This window comes from Uranotaenia lowii, chromosome 1 (assembly GCF_029784155.1).
Source record: "Uranotaenia lowii strain MFRU-FL chromosome 1, ASM2978415v1, whole genome shotgun sequence".
In the NCBI taxonomy this organism is placed as follows: domain Eukaryota; kingdom Metazoa; phylum Arthropoda; class Insecta; order Diptera; family Culicidae; genus Uranotaenia; species Uranotaenia lowii.
This window is the reverse complement of record NC_073691.1, coordinates 15458316-15482606: the sequence shown is the minus strand read 5'-3', so window position 1 is coordinate 15482606 and position 24291 is coordinate 15458316. Positions and strand designations below refer to the sequence as shown.

The 24291-nt window shown below is 37.3% G+C and overlaps 1 protein-coding gene across 3 annotated transcripts in view; it reads left to right on the top strand.

The window, feature by feature from the left end:
* The window catches only part of LOC129758459 (eye-specific diacylglycerol kinase), a 164024-nt gene that overhangs the window by 103948 nt on the left and 35785 nt on the right, over positions 1 to 24291 (top strand). For 2 of the 3 annotated variants that reach the window (XM_055756072.1, XM_055755994.1), the window contains 7 exons: positions 11 to 203; positions 5181 to 5474; positions 5541 to 5764; positions 5825 to 6160; positions 7633 to 7795; positions 15380 to 15427; positions 22318 to 22381. In XM_055756072.1, the coding sequence (XP_055612047.1) occupies positions 11 to 203; positions 5181 to 5474; positions 5541 to 5764; positions 5825 to 6160; positions 7633 to 7795; positions 15380 to 15427; positions 22318 to 22381 (1322 nt within the window). The remainder of the gene's footprint in view (positions 1 to 10; positions 204 to 5180; positions 5475 to 5540; positions 5765 to 5824; positions 6161 to 7632; positions 7796 to 15379; positions 15428 to 22317; positions 22382 to 24291) is intronic. The other variant, XM_055756147.1, reaches the window with a different exon arrangement.

The window sequence follows — 24291 nt, the reverse complement described above, 5'->3', positions numbered from 1 at the left end:
CAAAAAATAGAGGCCCATCCGGAGAAGTTCAACTCGCGGCTTAGGAACAAGATGTTCTATGGCCAGGCGGGCGGTAAGGATCTCCTCAAGCGAAAGTGGAAGGGGTTGGCGGAGTTTGTGACCCTGGAGTGCGACGGCAAGGATCTGACGCCGAAGTTGAAGGAACATAAGGTGCACGCGATAGTATTTCTCAACATTCCAAGGTGAGTCCAACTGCCATGTTTATCGCAAAATTTAAATCTAGATAAACTGTTCAAACAGCTACCTTGAGGGGTTATAATTTTAGGTTGACCATTAGTAGTAGCATACTCTTGTATGACTTCGATTTAAAAATTGGCTCAACTAATCTGCCTGATCAAACGGCGAATACGAAATTGCGACACATTCAACAGAGCATAACTTTTTCACCTTTGGGTAAAAATCAACCAAATTTTGCACACTTTTTGTTTGATGTATATTGTTTACATGCTGTCAAACTCGAAGTCATGTTTTTCGATTCAACGAAAACGCAGGTGAGCCAACGCGAGTCGAGAGAACAAATTCTTTCCAAACACCTGGAATTTCCTGACCTGTCGCACCGGTAATTGGGAAAAAGGTTGAAAATTCAACATTCAACCGTCTCCAGAGTGTTGAAGCGGTTCCAGGAGTGGTTGACGTTGGACCTCGTCAAAGGAGCTGGAACCGGGACAGAAGAACAAAACGACGGAGGGAAAGGTGAAGCGGATGATTAAAGCAAATCCCTAAGTCTCAATCCGTTATTTGGCTAAAAAGATCGGCATGTCCAGAATGCAAAAAAGAAAGCTGGACTATATACATACAAGGTACAGAACTTCCCAAACCACGATGAGCGGCAACAATCGACGCCTAAAACTCGGGCACGGAAGCTCTACAAGAAGATGCTGAGAAAATATGGCTGCTGTGTGATGGACGACGAGACGTATATAAAAGTCGAGTTTAAGCAAATCCGGGGTTGGATTTTTCATCGGCAAGAGCAAGTTCGATGTGGACGACGAATTTAAGAAGAAGAAAATGTCGAAGTTCACCTCCAAATATCTCGTTTGGCAGGCCATCTGCTTTTGCGGTCCGAGGAGTGAGCCTTTCGTGACAAAAGGCACAGTAAATGGCGAGATCTACAAATATGAGTGCCTCGAAAAGCGCCTTTTTCCGTTCTTGCAGTAGCACGACCAAGCTCCGCTATTTTGGCCAGATTTGGCATCATGCCACTATTCTAAAAGTGTCCTGGAGTTGTATGAGGTCAATTCTGTCCATTTTGTTCCAAAGGACATGAACCCGCCAAACTGTACGGAGCTGCGTCCGGTGGAACAGTACTGGGCAATAATGAAGCGGAAACTTCGGAAGAGCAAAAAAACAGTCAAAGACGAGAAGGACATGTTAAGAAAATGAAAAAAAAACTGAAAAACTGATTCCGGAAGACACGGTTAAGACTTTGATGGAGGGCATCAAGCAAAAATGCGTTCAATTTTACACTCAAGGCTCCATCGATTAACTTTCCTTTTGATTTTTGAAGTATATATTTATAAATATATGTATAAAACTACCCCAAAATTTTGATTTCATTCTTAACGTTATAAGAAAACTAGCTAACCCGTTAAACTTCGTTTTACCTTTTGCTTAATAAATCGTCGGAAAATGTTTAACCTTATATACACATCTTTAACAACTTCGTGCTCGTGAATCAATTTTCATGAAAATCATCATAAAATTGTTCGAGTTGTGGAACACAAGTTGATTTTGCATGGGAGCCCCCCTTTCTATTTAAAGTGAGATTCTTGAAACTATAAAACTAACCATCTCTGACCCGAGAAACTCTCGGATACCAAATTTCATTTCATTCTGACCGTCCGTTTATGGTGGTGGTGATTGGCATGACATTTTCTATGTCTCAAAAATTTCATGGTCGCTCTTTAGGTGGTAACCTTTTTGGTAGATCCTGGATTGTATTCCAAGGCCAGGCAAGCCACTGCATCTCCCCAGTTTACTATTCTGGGTTCATGGTTACTATGGAAAACCTCATGATATACCCCGTGTACACCTCCTACTGCCTGAACCCCACCTGGGCCGCAGACCTATTTTGTTCATACCTCGAACTGTTTAAAATCCTATCCTTCAATAGTGGAAGGTTTATTTGCGCTAGTGTGCTCCAAGCCAATCTCATATACGAGACCACTTTCAGCAATGGAGTCCGGACTTTCGGCCGAAGGCCGATAGCCCGAAAAATGTTACGCAGAAGGTCGCTAGGCCCTAATGGATTAAAAGGCCGACGAATGTTCGGCCGAATAGGACAAAGGCCGAATGGGATGTTAGGCTGAATGGTCGTTAGGCCAAATGATCATTTGGCCGAATGGCCATTAGGCCGAATGGTCGTAAGGCTGAAAAGTCGTAAGGACGAATGTTCGTAAAGCCGAATGGATACTAGGCCGAAATGTCGTTAGGCCGAATGGTCATTAGGCCAAATGGTTTTTAGACTGAATGAACGTTGGGCCGAATTTAAACTAGGCCTATAAGACTTGTTACCGCTTTTTTGGATGTTAGGCCGATCAGTAGTTAGGCCGAATGGTCATCAGGCCGAATGGATGCAACGCCGGATTCGTCCATTCGGCATATCGTCCATCCGGTCTTACGACCATTCGGTCTAATGACCATTCGGCCTAGCATGCAGACAAGTGTGAAAGATTTCTCATAGACCCAGCAACCATTCATGACGATCATTCAGCCTTATGAGCATTGGGCCTAACGACCATTCGGCCTTACAACTTTTCGGCCTAGCATCCATTCGCCCTTACGACGATTTGATCCGACGATCATTCGGCCAAATGACCATTTGGCCTAACGGCATATCGGGCTAGCATCCATTCGGGCTTATGATCTTGCGGCCTTACGACCATTCAGCCTAATAACCATTCGGCCTAGTAACCATTCGGCCTTATGACCACTCGGCCTAGTAACCATTCGGCCTCATGACCATTCGGCCTTGCGTCCTCTCGGCTTATAACCGTCGGCCGAATAACCCATTCGGTCTAGTGATTTATTCGGCCAGATAGCCCATTCGGCCTAGCGCTCATCGGCCGAATGGCTTTCGGCCTCATGACATTCGGCTGAATGACCCAGCCACTTTAGCAAGCCTGAACTCTCCTCTTACGACTCGAGATCTGACCCGTTCTTGCATCGACTCGAGGTTGACGTATACATACCTCTCCACTGCACGACTCAAGGCCCTATCTCTCTCCTAACGACCCGAGATCAAGCCTCTCATGGTAATGACTCGAGGTAATCACGTTTACCCCTTATCTTGTTGATTGCAAAACTTGATCTCTTCTCTTGTGTCTGGAGATTCGACTTCTTATCGTGAAAACTCGGGGTAAACCACACAAATTTATCCCCCTAAAGACTTAATGTCCGACCTCTCCTATTCCGACTAACCCGGCCTCTTATTCCCAGAGACTCGCCACCTTTGGCCCGTCGTGTGCAGTTCGAGAGTAGTTTATCCTAGACTTACGCTGGACTTAACGAACTGCTCAGATGACTTCCAAAAAACGTCATCCTACACCGACTTGGATGACTGACTAGAGCCACTTTTACCGTGAGTATTCCCCGATCGTGGAATAACTCTTTTCCATAAATTTCCACTGTGAAAAAGGTATAGTTTTATCCGCGCAGCTTCGACCGTTGGGAACCGCGCTACTCGGATACTCCCCGAAGGTGGAGCATTCTACGAACGAACGCAGCGTACCCATGACATCCGCTACGCAGAAGATGTTGCCTTATCTTTGTAGCTTCAAACCTTGGGGTCGGACGCACTCTACTCGACAGCCCCCGTCGATGGGGTCAGTCTACTCCGACCGTAGTCCGGTACTCTTATCTCCCTTTGAACGCTATGACTTGGATGTTTCCCGACAGTGACGATATTTTACATACACCGCCACGAGAGGCTCGCCTGGCATCGAGAACCTCTCTACACATGGGACTTCCCCGATAGTGGTTTACCCCCTTCCTACGAGGTCGAGGTCCGCAGCGACGTAGGTATTGTCTCATCCCCGCAGTTTCCCCCGAAGTAAGCGGCACTACTCAGATACTTCCCGGCGGTGGGGTATGCTACAAACGTTTGCACCCATGACCTCCACTACGCAGAAGATGATGTCTTATCTTTGTAGTTTCGATCAAGGGATTGGACGCACACTACTCAGATGCTCCCCAACGAAGGAGTCATCCTACACCGTTACTGCCGTTGCTGCAGTTACTACCGTTACTCTGCAGGAAAGCCTTGATCCGGATGAACCCATCGCTGACCGTCTGCCAAGTGATGGAATCCGTACACATGTTGTCTACCGTAGTGGCTGGCCCACAGACGACAAGTAATTTAGTACGTACCACCTCAAACCATAAGTTCGGGTGTCTCCTCTTCATCACCGCAAGCTGGGCAATATGGTAAAGCCACATGCCCAAACCGGTAGTGGTACTTCATGAAGCATCCATGGCCAGCCGGGAATTGCGCCATATGCAAGTCCACTTCACCGTGTCTTCTCCTGATTCAGCTCCCGATGTGCTGGATCAGACGATGAGTCTCGCTGAGCTGTCCGACAGCTGCTGCCAGTTGGAGTCGAGTCCTTATTGGTGAGATCTCGCACGTTGGGCGTGTCTTTGTTGTCGTAACAAAAGATATCCTCTTGTAAAGCTTGTCTTATCCTGCGATTGATGCTACGTTGAGTAATGATCACATGTCTAATGTCCAAAGATGATTACTCAGATGAGGTTTAGGATTAGAGTTAACTTCTTGCACGCCAAATTCGTCCTGGGCAGCGTGAACTTTATCTTACAGCGATGAAGCTTCACTTCGAAGTGGTACATCTGCTACCAGTTTATCTTTAATAACTCCCAAGTATAATCTATAATGTGTACCTAGGCTTCTGGTCGTTGATCTCGTTGCAACGCTTTGACGAAAGATTCGTCCTTTCGAGTAATCCAATGGTTAATTAGTGATAGACAACGACTATACAGTTGGTGAAAATATTTCTCGATAACCATGGATATCTCTACTTATAGTTCCACGTATTAGAAGCTATTCGGAAAGTGAATTTTACAAATGTGTTAAGGCCCAAAAAGTGACAATTTGTTTTGTAATTTCTGAAGAAGTTAACACATTGATGTTTCCTATTTCACAGCTACGGTGGCGGTACCCATCCGTGGAACAAATCCGGTGGCCAGTACGAACCGGCCACCGACGACGGCATGATCGAAGTCGTTGGCCTAACCACCTACCAGCTGCCACTACTACAGGCCGGCGGCCACGGAACCTGCATCGCCCAATGCCGGTCGGCCAAAATCGTCACCTCCAAGACGATCCCGATGCAGGTGGACGGCGAAGCCTGCAAGCTGAAACCCTCCATCATCGAGATGACCCTACTGAACAAGGCTGTGATGTTGGCCAAGCGAAAGCCCGGCCGGGCCAATGTGCCGTAAGTACAACTGATCACGTAACATTCAGTGGATTTCTCTTGATTTTTTTTTCTTTTTTCAAACAGACAAGAAAAACTGGAATCTCTAACGATAACGCTGATGAAGATCAACATGAACGATTACGAGCAGCATCACTACGATAAGGAGTTGCTGCGATCATCGGCTGTGAATTTGGGCTCCCTGGACGTTCCCGTCACCGATCTGGAACAGATTCGGGTTCTGGTGAATCGATTCTGCGAAGACCAACCGGATGCGCCCAAGCTGGCGCCCGAATGGTGTTTCATCGATTGTAAGACTTTAAAAAAAATCTTAAAACTAGTTTTTGAGAATTTGTTTTTTCTTTATTTAGCATGTACCGCGGAGCGGTTCTTCCGGATAGACCGGGCCCAGGAGAATCTTCACTTCATCACCGATATCGCGCACGATTGTGTGTTCGTGTTGGATCAGGAATGTCCAACGTTACCGCAAACGCCGGAAGATGAAAGTGGAAGCGGAGGAACCGGTGGAAGTCATCAGCTGACGGCCATTCCTCCGCATCTGAGCAGTCTTGAATCGAGTGATCGGGATTCGAGGGAGTCACCTCAGTCGCCCGGAGCCCGATTCTTCGCACGATCGCTGTCCGGACCGGGATCGGGAAGTGCCTCGGATACGCTCTCGCCCGCAGTCGACATTCCATCGAGAAAGAGTGAGTAGTGAAGCAACATAAGTAACTAAAATGACCAAAATAACAAAAATGACAAAAATTACAAAAATGATAGAAAATAACAACAATGACAAAACAGCAAAATTTCAAAAATTACAAAAATTGAAAAAATTACAAAAATTACAAAAATTAAAAAAATTACAAAAATTACAAAAATTACAAAAACTACAAAAATTACAAAAATAACAAATATTACAAAAATTACAAAAATTACAAAAATTACAAAAATTACAAAAATTACAAAAATTACAAAAATTACAAAAATTACAAAAATTACAAAAATTACAAAAATTACAAAAATTACAAAAATTACAAAAATTACAAAAATTACAAAAATTACAAAAATTACAAAAATTACAACAATTTCAAATATAAAAAAATTTCAAAAATATTCAAAAATAACAACAATTACAAAAATAACAAAATAAACAAAAGTAACTGAAATCACAAAAATAACAAAAATTACAAAAATTACAAAAATAACAAAAAAAAAACAAAAATTACAAAAAATACAAAAAAGAACAAAAATTACCAAAATAACAAAAATAACATGAATTACAAAAATTAAAAAAATTCACAAAATAACAAAAAATAACAAAAATGACAAAAATTTAAAAAAAAATTGAAGAAAACCAAAAATAACATTAAATAAGAAAAATACACATTTAAAAAATTAAAAAAAGTTACTAAAATTACAAAAAATATAAAAATTACATACATTACAAAAATAACCAAAAAATACAAAAATTACAAAAATTACAAAAATTACAAAAATTACAAAAATTACAAAAATTACAAAAATTACAAAAATTACAAAAATTACAAAAATTACAAAAATTACAAAAATTACAAAAATTACAAATATTACAAAAATTACAAAAATTACAAAAATTACAAAAATTACAAAAATTACAAAAATTACAAAAATGATTTCAGATTGAGATTTCAGATTCAGATTTCAGATTCAGATTTCAGATTCAGATTTCAGATTCAGATTTCAGATTCAGATTTCAGATTCAGATTTCAGATTCAGATTTCAGATTCAGATTTCAGATTCAGATTTCAGATTCAGATTTCAGATTCAGATTTCAGATTCAGATTTCAGATTCAGATTTCAGATTCAGATTTCAGATTCAGATTTCAGATTCAGATTTCAGATTCAGATTTCAGATTCAGATTTCAGATTCAGATTTCAGATTCAGATTTAAGATTTCAGATTTCAGATTTCAGATTTCAGATTTCAGATTTCCGATTTCAGATTTCAGATTCAGATTTCAGATTCAGATTTCAAATTCAGATTTCAGATTCAGATTTCTGATTTAGATTTCAGATTCAGATTTCAGATTCAGATCTCTGATTCCGAATTAAAGATTTTAAATTTCAGATTTAGGACCTGCCTTCCAGATTCAAATTTCAGATAATCACATGTGATTTAAATAATTTTCCCCTTTCAGGTTCCCAAGGATCTCAGGGCTCCCACGGATCGCACGGATCCCACGAGAGTCCCAAGAGTGCGCCGGGTGGTGAACGGTCCGAAAGTCATCTGGGAGGAGGAGGTGGATTAGGAGCGGGACTTGGCAACGGCCAAAGTCTGGATCAGCTAGTCAACTTTAGAAGGTACCGTAATGGGATTGGGTCAGGGATAAAAAGGCAATAGGTATCTAGTCCATTTCTCATTACTTTGAAAGCCTCCAATTATCACGTTCTCAGATTTCGTTAAAATCTCTATCTCTCGTATCGTATCAAAATTGCATGCCATCTCCACTTTCTAGTCCGGTTGGGTTGGGTTGGGTTTCCGTTTTCCCCTCGACTTTGATAATGTTGTTCAAATAACAACCTTCAACTCCCGACGGCTCCGATCGAACCGAAGCCATTCGAGTCAGATTTTATTCCTTTTCAATAATAACAGCCACTCAGCTTCGTTCCGGTCCGAAAAAGAAAAAAATTGGCTTCGCGAGCAATCAAAAGGATCATCATCATCAGCCTAGGTAGGCGAGCAAAATTTTATTCGCGCTCAATCGCAGCTTCACCCCAAACTCCCCTACCCGGAGAAGAGGACTGATAAAAATAAAAGAACGAACAGAGAAAAAAAAACGAAAAGAATCCTCCGATCCTCTTCACGTGCGCCATATTTGCTCTTCATTAAAAACGAGGAAAAACTCAGTGAAATGATGTTTGCATACTTGTTGGCGTTGGCGGCTCGTTCTTTTGCCGCTTTGAATGAATGACCGACCTGTTCTGAATAGCGGTTGTACTGTGGGGGAGGAGGGAGGCCAACACAAATAGGTAGCTACTACTGAATGTCTTTTGATCCCAATTTTTTTCTTGCTAGCCTCACACATACTTCTCTTTGAAAAAGCTTAAAAAGGCAGGTGAAACACATCAAACGTGTCATAGCTTTCCCCTTGCTCCTCAGCCGCTAAAAGTTAAGGGGTTAGGATGTCGGCAGTTGGCACGCTGTCTCTCTTGTATTAGCCATTTTTGCCGTTCCTTCAGAGCGGAGTCTGTAATTTGATCTGAACACATTTGCTGGGGCCGTGTGCCGTTCTTGCTTTTTGAATCCTTGGAAGGAACGATGTGATTTGCTACACGAAAATTTGAAAACACCCTTTGAATGAGTAAAATAACAACACAGTCGAGTAGGACTGCGCAAAATTACTAGAAAAGTATAGAAGATCCAATGGGGCTTTGAAGTGAAAAATTTCCAAAAAAAGTCTTTCGAATCTTGTTTGATTAGTCGTTGGACACCATCGATACGATCTGAACTCTATTCGAAGCACGGTGAGCCACAGCTTCTGCCCAGTATGCTACTCTGGTTCCATGGGTGCAATTGGTAGACTCTAGATACTATGTACCCCTACGCCATAAAGTCCATTTGGGACCTCTGGCCGTAATCCCCATCTGGACCTGCAACGAGGGCTGTATCCGAGATTGGGGACCTAGTCCGCGCTTCTGCTCTCATCGGCTCACTCGGTTTCAAGTAAAAACTTCAGCATATAAATCCTGTCTCTTGTTACGATTCGACCTCTTCACGACTATTGTGCCTCTCTTCCAGACCACTGCTAAAGACCAATAACCTCTCCTCTAACGACTTGAGGTCTTGGCTCCACTAGGTTTGGCTCGAGGCCCTCTTCTCTTTGCCCGTCCGTGTGCCGGTTGAGAGCAGCTAATCCTGGACACGCACCTGTCACAGCACTCGTCCTAGACTTTACGAAACTACTCGGATAATTCCCGGCGATGACGTCATCCTATACCGACTCACCTGCCGACGACGTGAAGTCACTCTACCCTAGAATATTCCGCGGCGTGAATAATCTTCCCCCTAAGAATTCGACTGCGACGAAGGTCAAGTCTTATCCCCGCAGCTTCCGCCGTAGGGAGCGCGTTCTACTCGGATACTCCGCGGCGGTGGAGCAATCTACATACTCAGATACTCTCCGACGAAGGAGTTACTGTACACCGACCGGTCGCGGACTGGTGCGGCATGATGCTTCCGTGACCAGTCAAGAACTGTGTCATGCAGGAATTCACCTCTCCATGTTTCCGATAAATCCAATATCCGACGTTAGGGATCAATCGATGGGTTCAACGGTTGCGTTCCGAGCTGTTCCACTGGTGCTACCTGATGGACATCGAGGCCTCTCTGGCATGTTTCCGCACATCGGACATGTGCCTTTGTTCGTAGCATACGATATCTTCCTCTAACAAGACCGAGATGGACCCACAACATCAGCAGCTATCGAAGACACTATTCGGTATGCGCTGAAGAGCTTCTACAGATTACACTGCCTGCTCAAGACTGCCGTTCCGTACCGTAAAATGGACGAGGTCACGCTCACCAGGACCCTCCTTCTGCTGAAGCGGATCTCTGAGTTGTTTGACATGACCCGCGAGAGGGCTGCTGTCGACATTGCCGCTCTTTTGTACGCGTAGTCGACTTGGGCCGTAAGTACCTGAACGACCAATTGCCCTGTTTGTACTGAAATCAGGTTTGTGATCAGCATCTTCTCGGTTTTGTGATGAGCCAGACGCAGGCTCTTGGACAGCATCCAAATTTCCACCTTCTCGATCGCGTCGTCGGCGAATACCACAAGTCTTACTCCCGTGGGGAGACGCAGTCTCAGCAGTTCGTCATAAACGATGTTCCACAATACCGGGCCAAGTATCGATCCTTGTGGAACCCCTGCCGAGACACTCACTGTTTCCAATCCCTCGCTGGTCATATACTGTAGTTGGAGGTTACGTAACGCTCCACCATCGAATGCCGGAATCCTCAAACGAATGAGCGACTACGCAATCGCTGCCTAACTGACGCTGTTGAAGGCGTTCTTCACGTCAAAACCGGTCTCCTCTCTTCTTCTTCAGCCTGGCTTCGTCTGCTCCTTCGATGACTAGCCGAATGGCATCCACCGTGCTGCGGCCTTTCCAAAAACCAAACTGTTTATCGGAAAGGCCGTTCAAGCCCTCGGTGTAGAGCTGTATCCTGCTCTGGACCACCTTCTCTAGCGCCTTTCCAGCAGTATCCAAGAGGCATATAGGGAGATATGCTGATGGATTACCTGGTAGCTTTCCCGGTTTTTGCAGGAGCACCAATTGCTGCCGGTTCCACACATCTGGGAAGACCCTCTCATTCACAAACTGTTGCAGTGATGACCGGAACAGCACTTAGCAATTTCCCGCAGTTCATCCCAGTCGTATGGGGCACCTCAGCTACGTGACATGGGAACTGCTGTGGGAACAGCTCGTTGAAGATTTCGCACAGTTTGTTCGGACACGCTTCCTGCGGCACACCTCCGCTCTGCGTCTTGGCCATGAAAATTCTATAAGCGTCGCCCCAGGGGTTGTCGTTGGCGTCCTCGCCCTGCAGAGGGCAGACCTCGCACTTGCGTAGGGCACTCTGCGCTCCTCTCTCGCTGATTGGGTCCTCGCTCTCCGCATACGAAGACTGTCCGGTCGAATTGTGTTGTCTTCCAGCGGTGTGATCCTGTCGTCATACCTCTTCTACCTGCCCGCGTACTTGTGCCCACACGATAGCGGATCGCAAAGTAGTCGCTATCGCGGTGAAAGATTCGCTCAATCTCCAGTCACTCGTCCAGCCATGACTGCAGAATATGACATTTATGATGAATTCGCTCCCCTTCCTACATGGTCAGATTTTTGCTAATGGTATACCTGTTGATACAGCACTTCGGGCAGTGGAAAGGTAAGACTTTTTCTTGTTGGTGGTAGAAATTAAAACGACTATATCAAATAATTTCACTATCTTCCGCCTTGACGGCTTTCCTGAGGCCTGACGCCAGTGGTCCCAGCCTAGTAAAATCCTGTCCGATAACCTCTCGTGTTTTCTGGTTTGTCAACCTCCAGCTGGCTCCCCGGTCCGACAACCTTCCACGGTTCTCGGCTCGCTGACCTTCCTTGGTTTCGGCTCGTTGTCCTTTCGACGGCTTCCTGGCTGGATGACTATCCACTTTTGATTCCACCTCATCTCCGAGTACTAGTGCTGAGTCCGTAACCTGTTGATGCAGCACTTTGGTCAGTGGAAAGAAGAGACTTGTTCTGGTTTGTGGTAAAACTTGGAATGACTTTATTATTGAGTTTCACAATCTTCTAAATGAAATCGTTTCCATGGATACATATAATAATTGGTTTATTCCTGATCAACACCACCATGCGCGTGAGACGAATCTCATCAATACCACACGCTAGAATGTTTCTGAGATCTTAAAAGATATTCTTCAAAGTATTCTGGATTTCCCCAATCACCTTCGGATTTTCTGTTCTGTAAGAATCCACTTTGAGATGGCTATATACAATAAAGACTAACTATCAATAGGCCTCCTCCGCGAATGGATATTTGACCGACCAGTTACTTTAGCGATTGATATCGCTCCGGTGAGCTAGGGGATGGGCACTCATTTAGACCCCCCGCGTCTAGAGGTGTCATATTAAATCTATAGTATTCGCAATGCTGAGCATGACTTACACTAGTTCGGGTATCAATTTTTCGGAATCATCTCCAGCTAAATTTGTCCGAACAATCTCCGATATTGTACTCCCTGAAATTATTCCGGTGCGATTCGCCATTGCCAAGATCTCGGATCACTAATTTTCGGATGCAATTCGGAAGCGTATCCGTTAAAACAGCGTTCTCCGGTCACCGTACAGCTGAACTTGTTTCAAGATCATGTGTTTGATAGCTGTTGTTTTACTGCATGGAGCCCTGAGGATCTTCTATCGGTTTTCTATGTCCCCAATGCTCAATGCTGTATCTGAAGGTCATTCGGTTGAAAGCACTTGGCGATATCGTCAACCGATGTAGACTCCTTGCACGCCTCATCAAATATTACGGAATAAGTGACCGGATGTACTTCATTGTCTCTATGGCTGACTCGTTCTTACTCTTACCCTACTACTTAAATCAAGAAGAGGCTGTGATTTTGTTGAACTTCAAAATAGTTCAGATGACTCCGAGACATGTGTCGATTTTAAAAAGCTTCCATAGTAACTCGCAACCAAACTCCTAGGATTTTGAACAGCTAAGGCAACTTGGAACAACCATCTTTGAGTGGTTGTGCTGAGTACATGGGACCCAAAAGCGAAGTCATTTCATAACGGGAGTGTTATATGACTTAGCAATTAGGTTTTGCTCTGGGTTCCTGTCTAGCGGAGTTGTATTGACTCATCTCTAAAATAATTTTCTCAGCGTTCAGCAGTCCTAAAAAAATTAAAAAGGCTACACGGAGAAGAAAGTATAGTTTTATCAACTATATTTCGCCTATTTTCAATCATATTGATGATTGATTCTCGACCAACTATATTTATGAAATATTCAACTATATTTGTTTGATTGGTTTTATGAATTCAACTATAATTATGATAGCTTAAACCACAATTGTATGATTGATTCAACCAAAAATATAATAAATTCAACTATATATACTCATTGATGTAGAGCATTCAACTAAATACATTGTAGTTTCAACTAAACAGCTATGGATGATTTAACTATAAATATTATTGAATAAATTATACTTTTGTGATTGATTTTAAGCGTTCAACTATATTTAACAGTTGATTTTTTGTAGTTTTCCTGCATTTATTTATATTTTCATTTTGGTTTTATACATTTACATTTCTTTTTGTGCTTACAAAAAAGATTATGTTAACAAGGAATATTATGGTATTGCTTTGTTCAGGTTTGCGGTCAGCACATCATTGGTTTTGGCGTCGTCCAGCCATTTCTGCTTCCTGATGAAACGCAAATCGGCGCCACCCAACCTTGATGTCTACTATTGATTCCTCAAGCGGCATCGTTTCCTTCGCTTGCACTTTAGTTGCTGTCGCATCTGGCTAGAATTAACCTGATCGGAGGAACTATTTTGTCACAATTTTATTCAAACAAGATAATGTGCTATCCAATTATACCTCCTTTGCTAATTATCTCCTGTTTTGTCATTGATGAACACAAGCTGCCTGCTAATTTCGCCAGAACTGGCTCATAGTGCAAAAAGATTGCAGAGAAGCTCTAAGGCTGTTATTGGATAGCATTTTGACAATTCGTTAGTGCTCATGGTTACTTGGGTAGTTACTTGAATAATCACACAATCAATCATGAAAATATAGTTGAATTTACTATAATTATAGTTTAATGCCTTAAAGCAATCATACATTTGTAGTTGAATCTATCATATTTACAGTTTAATCAATTACATATACCATTACAGTTGAATCTTTTATATTTAAAGATGAATGTGAGAGGTCAATTTGTAATTTATAGTTGCACCTATTATATTTATAGTTGAATGCTTAAAATAAATCATACAATTGTAGATGAATCTATCATATTTGCAGTTGAATCTATCATTACCATTAGAATTGAATAAATCATATTCTTAGTTGGATGTGAGAGGTCAACCAGAAATGTATAATTAAATATATTATATTTATAATTGAATGCATAAAATCAATCATACAATTGCAGTTCAATCTATCATATTTACAATTGAATCAATTATACCATTATAGTTGAATCTACTATATTCATAGTTAATTGCGTAAGGTTAATCATCAGTTTGTACTGAAGTCTATTATATCTAAAAAATGCAAAAAATTTACTACACTTCGATAATTGGTATAACCAGTTGAAACAATTAGAACAACACTCGTTTTTTTTCTCCGTGTAACAAAGAGAGTTACTGACAAGCCTAACTTTCAGAAATATCCAGTACAAGAGGGATGATCTTGTGTTACGGAAATTCTGCGTTTAGCAGATATGTATTTGGTAAAGTTAACCTAGGATCCTGATCGATTTAATCACTCTTTAAGTCACTCATGGCGCTGATGAGATGTCCACGGAAAGGTCAGAATGTCCAACTGAAGAAGGAACTTGGAAGAATTGTTCTTTGTTGAACTCTCGAGTCTCTATGTATACTTCGATTACCATGTGTGAAGTAGTCTTTGACGGCTGGAAGCAGCTAAAGGTACTTTGGTGAAAGTAATTCGGATGGTTTTTAGCAGCTCATAACCATAGTTATACATTCTTGGTTGTTCTAGAACCAGATAAAACTAGTGGTTAGCTGAGATTGAGATCGCATGGAGCTCCATGCTGAGAGAGACGTGGAAGGTGAAATGCACCTTTTGTATAAAAAACAACACATCGTATTCGGACTGAAAGAAATCAATCACTTAGTATGCAACGGCGGCGTCTATTTTGCATATATAGGCTAGCATCTATTTTCCCCCATATCGTTCTCATCCATCCCCTCCCCTTCAAAGTCGGGTCTTCCATTAGAGTTTTTCCGATATTTTAATCTCTAAACTCTACATCTCTATCGGGTCAATTTCACTAATGGATGGTTATTGCAATTACGCTCTGATTAATACTCAGTAGTTTCTATAGAAAACTTTTGTTTTTGTTAGAATATCAAATTACATATAAATAATTCTCTTTATCTCTATTTTTTCTCTCGATCTACTCCACATTTTTGCACGTTGAATGAATAATTAATCACATTTCTGCTAATGATAAAAAAAAATCAACCACCACTAACAACTAACACGGTCTGCAAATCTACCACCACCATTTCTACTTCTACCAACCTCACCACTACAACTGCAACTAATCTGTCATTTGATTGATGATAATAAAAAAAAAACTTGCAATTTTGAATTGTAAAAAATAACAAACCGCACAACCACCAGCTTCCACGAGCGGTTGTTCGGTTTGAACGAAGATGCCTTCGGATTCAGGTGATTAAAAACTTTTCTTTTTTTTTGATGGATTTTATTTATTTTTGTTTCTTAATTTTTTAGTTTTTATTAAGTTTGATTGCGTCTTTTGTTTTCTTGTACCGCTGATGTGTTTTGATTTTTTGCCATTTGTTACCGTTATTGTTAAACGAGAAATCGATAGTGTATGGGTTTGTTTTTTAGAATGTAGTACCGGATGTGGCTTTTGAATGTGTAAAAATCCTAAGTTTGTCAACCAAAAACAAAACAACAACAACCACTTGTCAATTCAATTTAAGTGTGTAGCTCCGATGTTTGTTCGTCCCAGAAAAATTGCCATACAGTACCGGCACACCTTTAACGATCGTCATCCGAGAGCCTAAAAATAGTCGAAGAAATTTCATAAACAACCAGCATCTTTCTCTTTCCGGACGCACAGCCAACTGCGTTCGAAGAAAAACAACTCATTAATATCCTATTTGTGAAAGCTCGGCTACAGTGTCACCGCACATCTCCCTCCACATCTTTTTTTTTCTTGGCCCATCAAAAAAAACGTAAACAGAAAATTTTCCCCAAAAAGCTTGTAATTATACACACGTCGTCTTAGTGTTTGTCGTGCGTTTCTTTCGTGTCTCCTTAAACGAGGAAAATAATGATACATATGTTTGCGTGAGAGAGTAAGACGGAAGTCGGTAAATAAGTAGGAGTTTCCGGTATTTTCTACCCATACTTCAATAACATACCTCACTGAATAGAAAAAAAAAAAACACCAAAGCCGCCCCTGACGGAAGTGAAAGCGTTCAATTTATTCATTAGGGAATTTTTCTGAATAGATGGGATTTTGAGTATGTGCGTGCGTGGTTGAGTTTTTGTTTTGATCCCTGTGATTATTGCGGCTTGGATATTTGTGTTTGTGTTCATCGTACCAGAGTATGAATTGAGTAGCTTTGAAAATTGGAATATTTCTTCCCGGAATTTTGGCTAATTAATAAAATTGAGTTTACTCTTGGGACACGGAAACCCCAAAAATGGAAATTAAAAACCGATGGAAGCTTATCAATATTGCCATTTTCGACACTCAGTGAATTTCTTGCGATATTTTTTAACGGTTGTAAAAATCTTTCATATCTTTGACAATTATGACATTTTCGACATTTTTGATATTTAAGAAATTTATGAAATTTATGACATTTTTGAAATTTTTAAATATTTTTGATATTTTGACATTTTTGACATTTTGACATATTTGACATATTTGACATTTTTGACATTTTTGACATTTTTGACATTTTCAACATTTTTGACATTTTTGACATCTTTGACATTTTTGACATTTTTGACATTTTTGACATTTTTGACCTTATTGATATTTTTGTCATTTTTGACATTTTTGATATTTTTGATATTTTTGATATTTTTGACATTTTTGACATTTTTGACAATTTTGACATTTTTGACATTTTTGACATTTTTGACATTTTTGACATTTTTGACATTTTTGACATTTTTGACATTTTTGACATTTTTGACATTTTTGACATTTTTGACATTTTTGACATTTTTGACATTTTTGACATTTTTGACATTTTTGACATTTTTGACATTTTTGACATTTTTGACATTTTTGACATTTTTGACATTTTTGACATTTTTGACATTTTTGACATTTTTGACATTTTTGACATTTTTGACATTTTTGACATTTTTGACATTTTTGACATTTTTGACATTTTTGACATTTTTGACATTTTTGACATTTTTGACATTTTTGACATTTTTGACATTTTTGACATTTTTGACATTTTTGACATTTTTGACATTTTTGACATTTTTGACATTTTTGACATTTTTGACATTTTTGAAATTTTTGACATTTTTGACATTTTTGACATTTTTGACATTTTTGACATTTTTGACATTTTTGACATTTTTGACATTTTTGACATTTTTGACATTTTTGACATTTTTGACATTTTTGACATTTTTGACATTTTTGACATTTTTGACATTTTTGACATTTTTGACATTTTTGACATTTTTGACATTTTTGACATTTTTGACATTTTTGACATTTTTGACATTTTTGACATTTTTGACATTTTTGACATTTTTGACATTTTTGACATTTTTGACGTTTTTGACATTTTTGTCATTTTGACATTTTTGACATTTTTGACATTTTTGATATTTTTGACATTTTGACATTTTTGACATTTTTGACATTTTTGACATTTTTGACATTTTTGACATTTTTGACATTTTTGACATTTTTGACATTTTTGACATTTTTGACATTTTTGACATTTTTGACATTTTTGACATTTTTGACATTTTTGACATTTTTGACATTTTTGTCATTTTGACATTTTTGACATTTTTGACATTTTTGATATTTTTGACATTTTTGACATTTTTGACATTTTTGACATTTTTGACATTTTTGACATTTTTGACATTTTTGACATTTTTGACATTTTTGACATTTTTGACATTTTTGACATTTTTGACATTTTTGACATTTTTGACATTTTTGACATTTTTGACATTTTTGACATTTTTGACATTTTTGACATTTTTGACATTTTTGAAATTTTTGACATTTTTGACATTTTTGACATTTTTGACGTTTTTGACATTTTTGACATTTTTGACATTTTTGACATTTTTGACATTTTTGACATTTTTGACATTTTTGGCATTTTTGACATTTTTGACATTTTTGACATTTTTGACATTTTTGACAATTTTGACAATTTTGACAATTTTGACATTTTTGACATTTTTGACATTTTTGACAATTTTGACAATTTTGACAATTTTGACAATTTTGACAATTTTGACAATTTTTAAAAATTTTGACATTCTTGACAATTTTGACAATTTTGACAATTTTGACATTTTGACAATTTTGAAATTTTGACAATTTTGATATTTTTGACATATTTGATTTTTTAAACATTTTTGACATTTTTGACATTTTTCATATTTTTGACATTTTTCACATTTTTGACATTTTTAATATTTTTGACATTTTTGACAATTTTGACATTTTTGACAATTTTGACATTTTTGACAATTTTGACAATTTTGACAATTTTGACAATTTTGACAATTTTGACAATTTTGACAATTTTGACAATTTTGACAATTTTGACAATTTTGACAATGTTGACAATTTTGACAATTTTGACAAATTTAACAAATTTGAAAATTTTGACAATTTGGACAATTTTGACAATTTTGACAATTTTGACAATTTTGACAATTTTGACAATTTTAACAATTTTGACAATTTTGACAATTTTGACAATTTTGACAATTTTGACAATTTTGACAATTTTGACAATTTTGACAATTTTGACAATTTTGACAATTTTGACAATTTTGACAATTTTGACAATTTTGACAATTTTGACAATTTTGACAATTTTGACAATTTTGACAATTTTGACAATTTTGACAATTTTGACAATTTTGACAATTTTGACAATTTTGACAATTTTGACAATTTTGACAATTTTGACAATTTTGACAATTTTGACAATTTTGACAATTTTGACAATTTTGACAATTTTGACAATTTTGACAATTTTGACAATTTTGACAATTTTGACAATTTTGACAATTTTGACAATTTTGACTATTTTGACAATTTTGACAATTTTGACAATTTTGACAATTTTGACAATTTTGACAATTTTGACAATTTTGACAATTTTGACAATTTTGACAATTTTGACAATTTTGACAATTTTGACAATTTTGACAATTTTGACAATTTTGACAATTTTGACAATTTTGACAATTTTGACAATTTTGACAATTTTGACAATTTTGACAATTTTGACAATTTTGACAATTTTGACAATTTTGACAATTTTGACAATTTTGACAATTTTGACAATTTTGACAATTTTGACAATTTTGACAATTTTGACAATTTTGACAATTTTGACAATTTTGACAATTTTGACAATTTTGACAATTTTGACAGTTTTGACAATTTTGACAATTTTGACAATTTTGACAATTTTAACAATTTTGACAATTTTGACAATTTTGACAATTTTGACAATTTTGACAATTTTGACAATTTTGACAATTTTGACAATTTTGACAATTTTGACAATTTTGACAATTTTGACAATTTTGACAATTTTGACAATTTTGACAATTTTGACAATTTTGACAATTTTGACAATTTTGACAATTTTGACAATTTTGACAATTTTGACAATTTTGACAATTTTGACAATTTTGACAATTTTGACAATTTTGACAATTTTGACAATTTTGACAATTTTGACAATTTCGACAATTTTGACAATTTTGACAATTTTGACAATTTTAACAATTTTGACAATTTTGACAATTTTGACAATTTTGACAATTTTGACAATTTTGACAATTTTGACAATTTTGACAATTTTGACAATTGTGACAATTTTGACAATTTTGACAATTTTGACAATTTTGACAATTTTGACAATTTTGACAATTTTGACAATTTTGACAATTTTGATAATTTTGACAATTTTGACAAATTGGATAATTTTGACAAATTGAATAGTTTTGACAATTTTAACAATTTGGACAATTTTGACAATTTTGACCATTTTGACCATTTTGACAATTTTGACAATTTTGACAATTTTGACAATTTTGACAATTTTGACAATTTTGACAATTTTGACAATTTTGACAATTTTGACAATTTTGACATTTTGACAATTTTGACAATTTTGACAATTTTGACAATTTTGACAATTTTGACAATTTTGACAATTTTGACCATTTTGACCATTTTGACAATTTTGACAATTTTGACAATTTTGACAATTTTGACAATTTTGACAATTTTGACAATTTTGACAATTTTGACAATTTTGACAATTTTGACAATTTTGACAATTTTGACAATTTTGACAATTTTGACAATTTTGACAATTTTGACAATTTTGACAATTTTGACAATTTTGACAGTTTTGACAATTTTGACAATTTTGACAATTTTGACAATTTTAACAATTTTGACAATTTTGACAATTTTGACAATTTTGACAATTTTGACAATTTTGACAATTTTGACAATTTTGACAATTTTGACAATTTTGACAATTTTGACAATTTTGACAATTTTGACAATTTTGACAATTTTGACAATTTTGACAATTTTGACAATTTTGACAATTTTGACAATTTTGACAATTTTGACAATTTTGACAATTTTGACAATTTTGACAATTTTGACAATTTTGACAATTTTGACAATTTTGACAATTTTGACAATTTTGACAATTTTGACAATTTTGACAATTTTGACAATTTTGACAATTTTGACAATTTTGACAATTTTGACAATTTTGACAATTTTGACAATTTTGACAATTTTGACAATTTTGACAATTTTGACAATTTTGACAATTTTGACAATTTTGACAATTTTGACAATTTTGACAATTTTGACAATTTTGACAATTTTGACAATTTTGACAATTTTGACAAATTGGATAATTTTGACAAATTGAATAGTTTTGACAATTTTAACAATTTGGACAATTTGGACAATTTTGACAATTTTGACAATTTTGACCATTTTGACAATTTTGACAATTTTGACAATTTTGACAATTTTGACAATTTTGACAATTTTGACAAATTGGATAATTTTGACAAATTGAATAATTTTGACAATTTTAACAATTTGGACAATTTTGACAATTTTGACAATTTTGACAATTTTGACAATTTTGACAATTTTGACAATTTTAACAATTTTGACAATTTTGACAATTTTGACAATTTTGACAATTTTGACAATTTTGACAATTTTGACAATTTTGACAAATTTGACAATTTTGACAATTTTGACTATTTTGACAATTTTTACATTTGTGATAATTTTGACAATTTTGAAAATATTGTTATTTTTAAGAATTTTTAGTATTCCGTGCATAAATATGCTCGTGTCATCTCGGTTGACAAATTTCGAGGGCCGGTTGATTGACTGAATTCGAAAGCACTGGGCCTGAAATTGACTTTTATAATTTTAATTCATAGTTAGCCACTCTCTGGCTCACATTACTTGCGAGCTACTGAATTCGACACGCGTAGAATTGAGTTGGTGATATGAAATTTAATTTACCAGTTACAGGGTTTTAATTGTGCCTCGTTTGATTCAAAGGTTTTCCGATAATTAGTAGTTAGTTGTTATTAATGTTGTTAGGATTTTGATGTCGGCGTTATTATTTTGGAAAACAATTCAATGTTACTGTTAGAAAGCTTGTTTTATTTTGTGAAATTTCAGTTATTAAGGAATTATTAAGGAATTTATAAGTTCGTTTTGTTTATTGTTAATGTAAGTTAATTGCCAGCAAATTGATCGTTTCATAACTTTCGGTTAATCAGCAAATGAGCAAAAACATTCCCAATCAAATATCGCTTTACACATATGGCTTATTATACCCGTTTGCATGTCACTTTATTTGCCATTTCTTCTCTTTACATGTTTACTTCATTCTTCCGTCCTCTATTTGGTCCCTCAATGGCCATCGCGGGCGACCCAGAACCCTGAAAATAAATACACACATTTAACTGCTAATTGTACCCTCCCCGTTAAATGTCCGCCGGACCAATCCGGAATTATGGCCGTATTATCGTGCTTCTGATGATGACGATGGTCACTGGGCAAACACCGTAATAAAATTATGCTTTTTTTTCTCGTTCACTTGTTGTCCTTCCATCATCGTTCCGGAACATTGGCAAACACACCGGAAACCGGGCCACATTTCCTGTCCCTTTGGGCTGGGAAAATCGTAAATCATCTGCGCCTGCATCTGGTTCCTGGTTTCGGTTCTGGTTCTGGTGAACAACGCACCGATATCATCTTACCCGGAACAATATACGGACAGTAATCTGCTGGAGAAGACCACGGATGCAGTGATAAAGGCAGCTAAAACGGGTGATTTGGTTATGGTAAGTTGAATTAACCTTATTTTATGGAAGAATGTGCTTTGATAACAACCTGCTTTGATTAACATAGAGGGATAGTTTTCATATGTTGTTTTGAATGTGTGTCTTTAAAAGATCACTTAGGGCAGCCAAAACAGAGACTCTAAAAAAAAGTAGGGATTGAACACTTCACAAGTTGTGATATAATCATGAATATTGAAAACCAATTCTAGGTTGGCCAGCAAACCGGGAAAACTGGGAAGAAGTTTCTGGGTATCAATAACTCGAGTTGAGAAAACTCGTCTTAAGAACTACTATAGAGTGTTCCGAAAATTTCAATTCACTTCGGGAAATTTCGGGAATTCGGAAAACGATAGCAAATCACGGGATTTTCTCGAACCCAAAAAATAGAGCTAAATCTGCTGCTGATGATGTTGGTAAATAAATAGACACATAGGCTGTACATAAGCTTCTACAACTAATACAACTCCGCTTTGCAATACTCATCGTTTAGTATTTCTGATTCGACCATTATCATCATTACACTATTTGTAATAAATTGACAGTTACCTGAAAATTTACGCGATTTAATGGATAACCTAAAGTCTATTCAACCAACTTCTATCGTTAATGGAAAATATTTTACATTGTTGCAGTAAAAAGCAGTCAGTTTTGTAGGTTGATTTACTCATGCACTTTGGTTTTTTTGCATTTTAATTTTACAGTTCATAGCGCACGTCGAAATAAATAATATCTCAAAGTTCAGAATTTATATCGTTGCAATTTGGAGTCAAAAGTATTTTTATTGAACGAATAGTTTTCAAAATATAAGCAAAAGAAATCGTAACGTCACAACGCGCCACTTTCCACTTTTTTGCTATTTTTACAAAACTGTATTTTTTGCTCTTCTATTCGATCAAATCTTATCAAAATTTCAGAAAAGTATCAATTTATTACAACCAACCAATTGCTCTTTATGACTGTTTAAATTTTGATTTCAATTGATTTTATAACGATTCAGTTTCGGGACGTCACAACGCGCCATCAGTCTTCACGAAAACATGCACCAAGTTCAACTTGTGTGCAAAATTTTAGGCACAAGTTCACCTTGGATTTTTATACAATCCAAAACATATGTTTTTCAAAAACAGTAACCCGAGCGTACAAGTTGTACCCGATGTTCGTACTCAGGTTTGAACATTAATGTTTGTACACATAGTCACGTCACACTAGGCAACGGTTGCGATATTTTGGGTGCTTCGTCTGCTTCAACGAGTATTGTCGTGCCTACGTGAGACCTGAGACTGTCACAACGGCTCGCGAAAAGAAATAAGAGAAAGCAGATTCGTTTTAATTAGTTGATACCACACTTAAGGATCCTGGAAAGTTGTCCTTAGTTATTGTGTTGACGACACAAGTGAAACATGGCAAAGTGCAGCCGATAATGGATCTTCCAAACAGAACCCCCTACATCAAGCTATACATTTCGACGAATCTCTTGTGATCAGCGGCACAAAACACTGGAAACCAGAATACATGCGAGCGGATATCAAATGAAATTGAGCAGAGAGCATTTCAAGAAGATTGATTGTGACTAGCCGCTGAATTTCCGAATCGATCATCACGAGATTAGTCATATCGTCAAATTTTAAGATCTTGATTGGACAAGAGACTATCTCAAGGAATCGTTTTCAAAAATGAATTAACAAATAAAACAGTGAAGAACTGTTATTAATTTCATTTAATTTCGAAGGCACAATTTAAAGGTCATAGCAAATACAAGCTTTTGAAATAAATTTATTGATGAAGTTTTTGTTATGCATATATTCATATGCTTGCAGACAACTGAATTAACACGCTCCACGTCCTGGGTCACAGCTATGCCAGAATGTCTACAGTTTAACGATCCTCGTGCCAAATATCCGTTACGTATT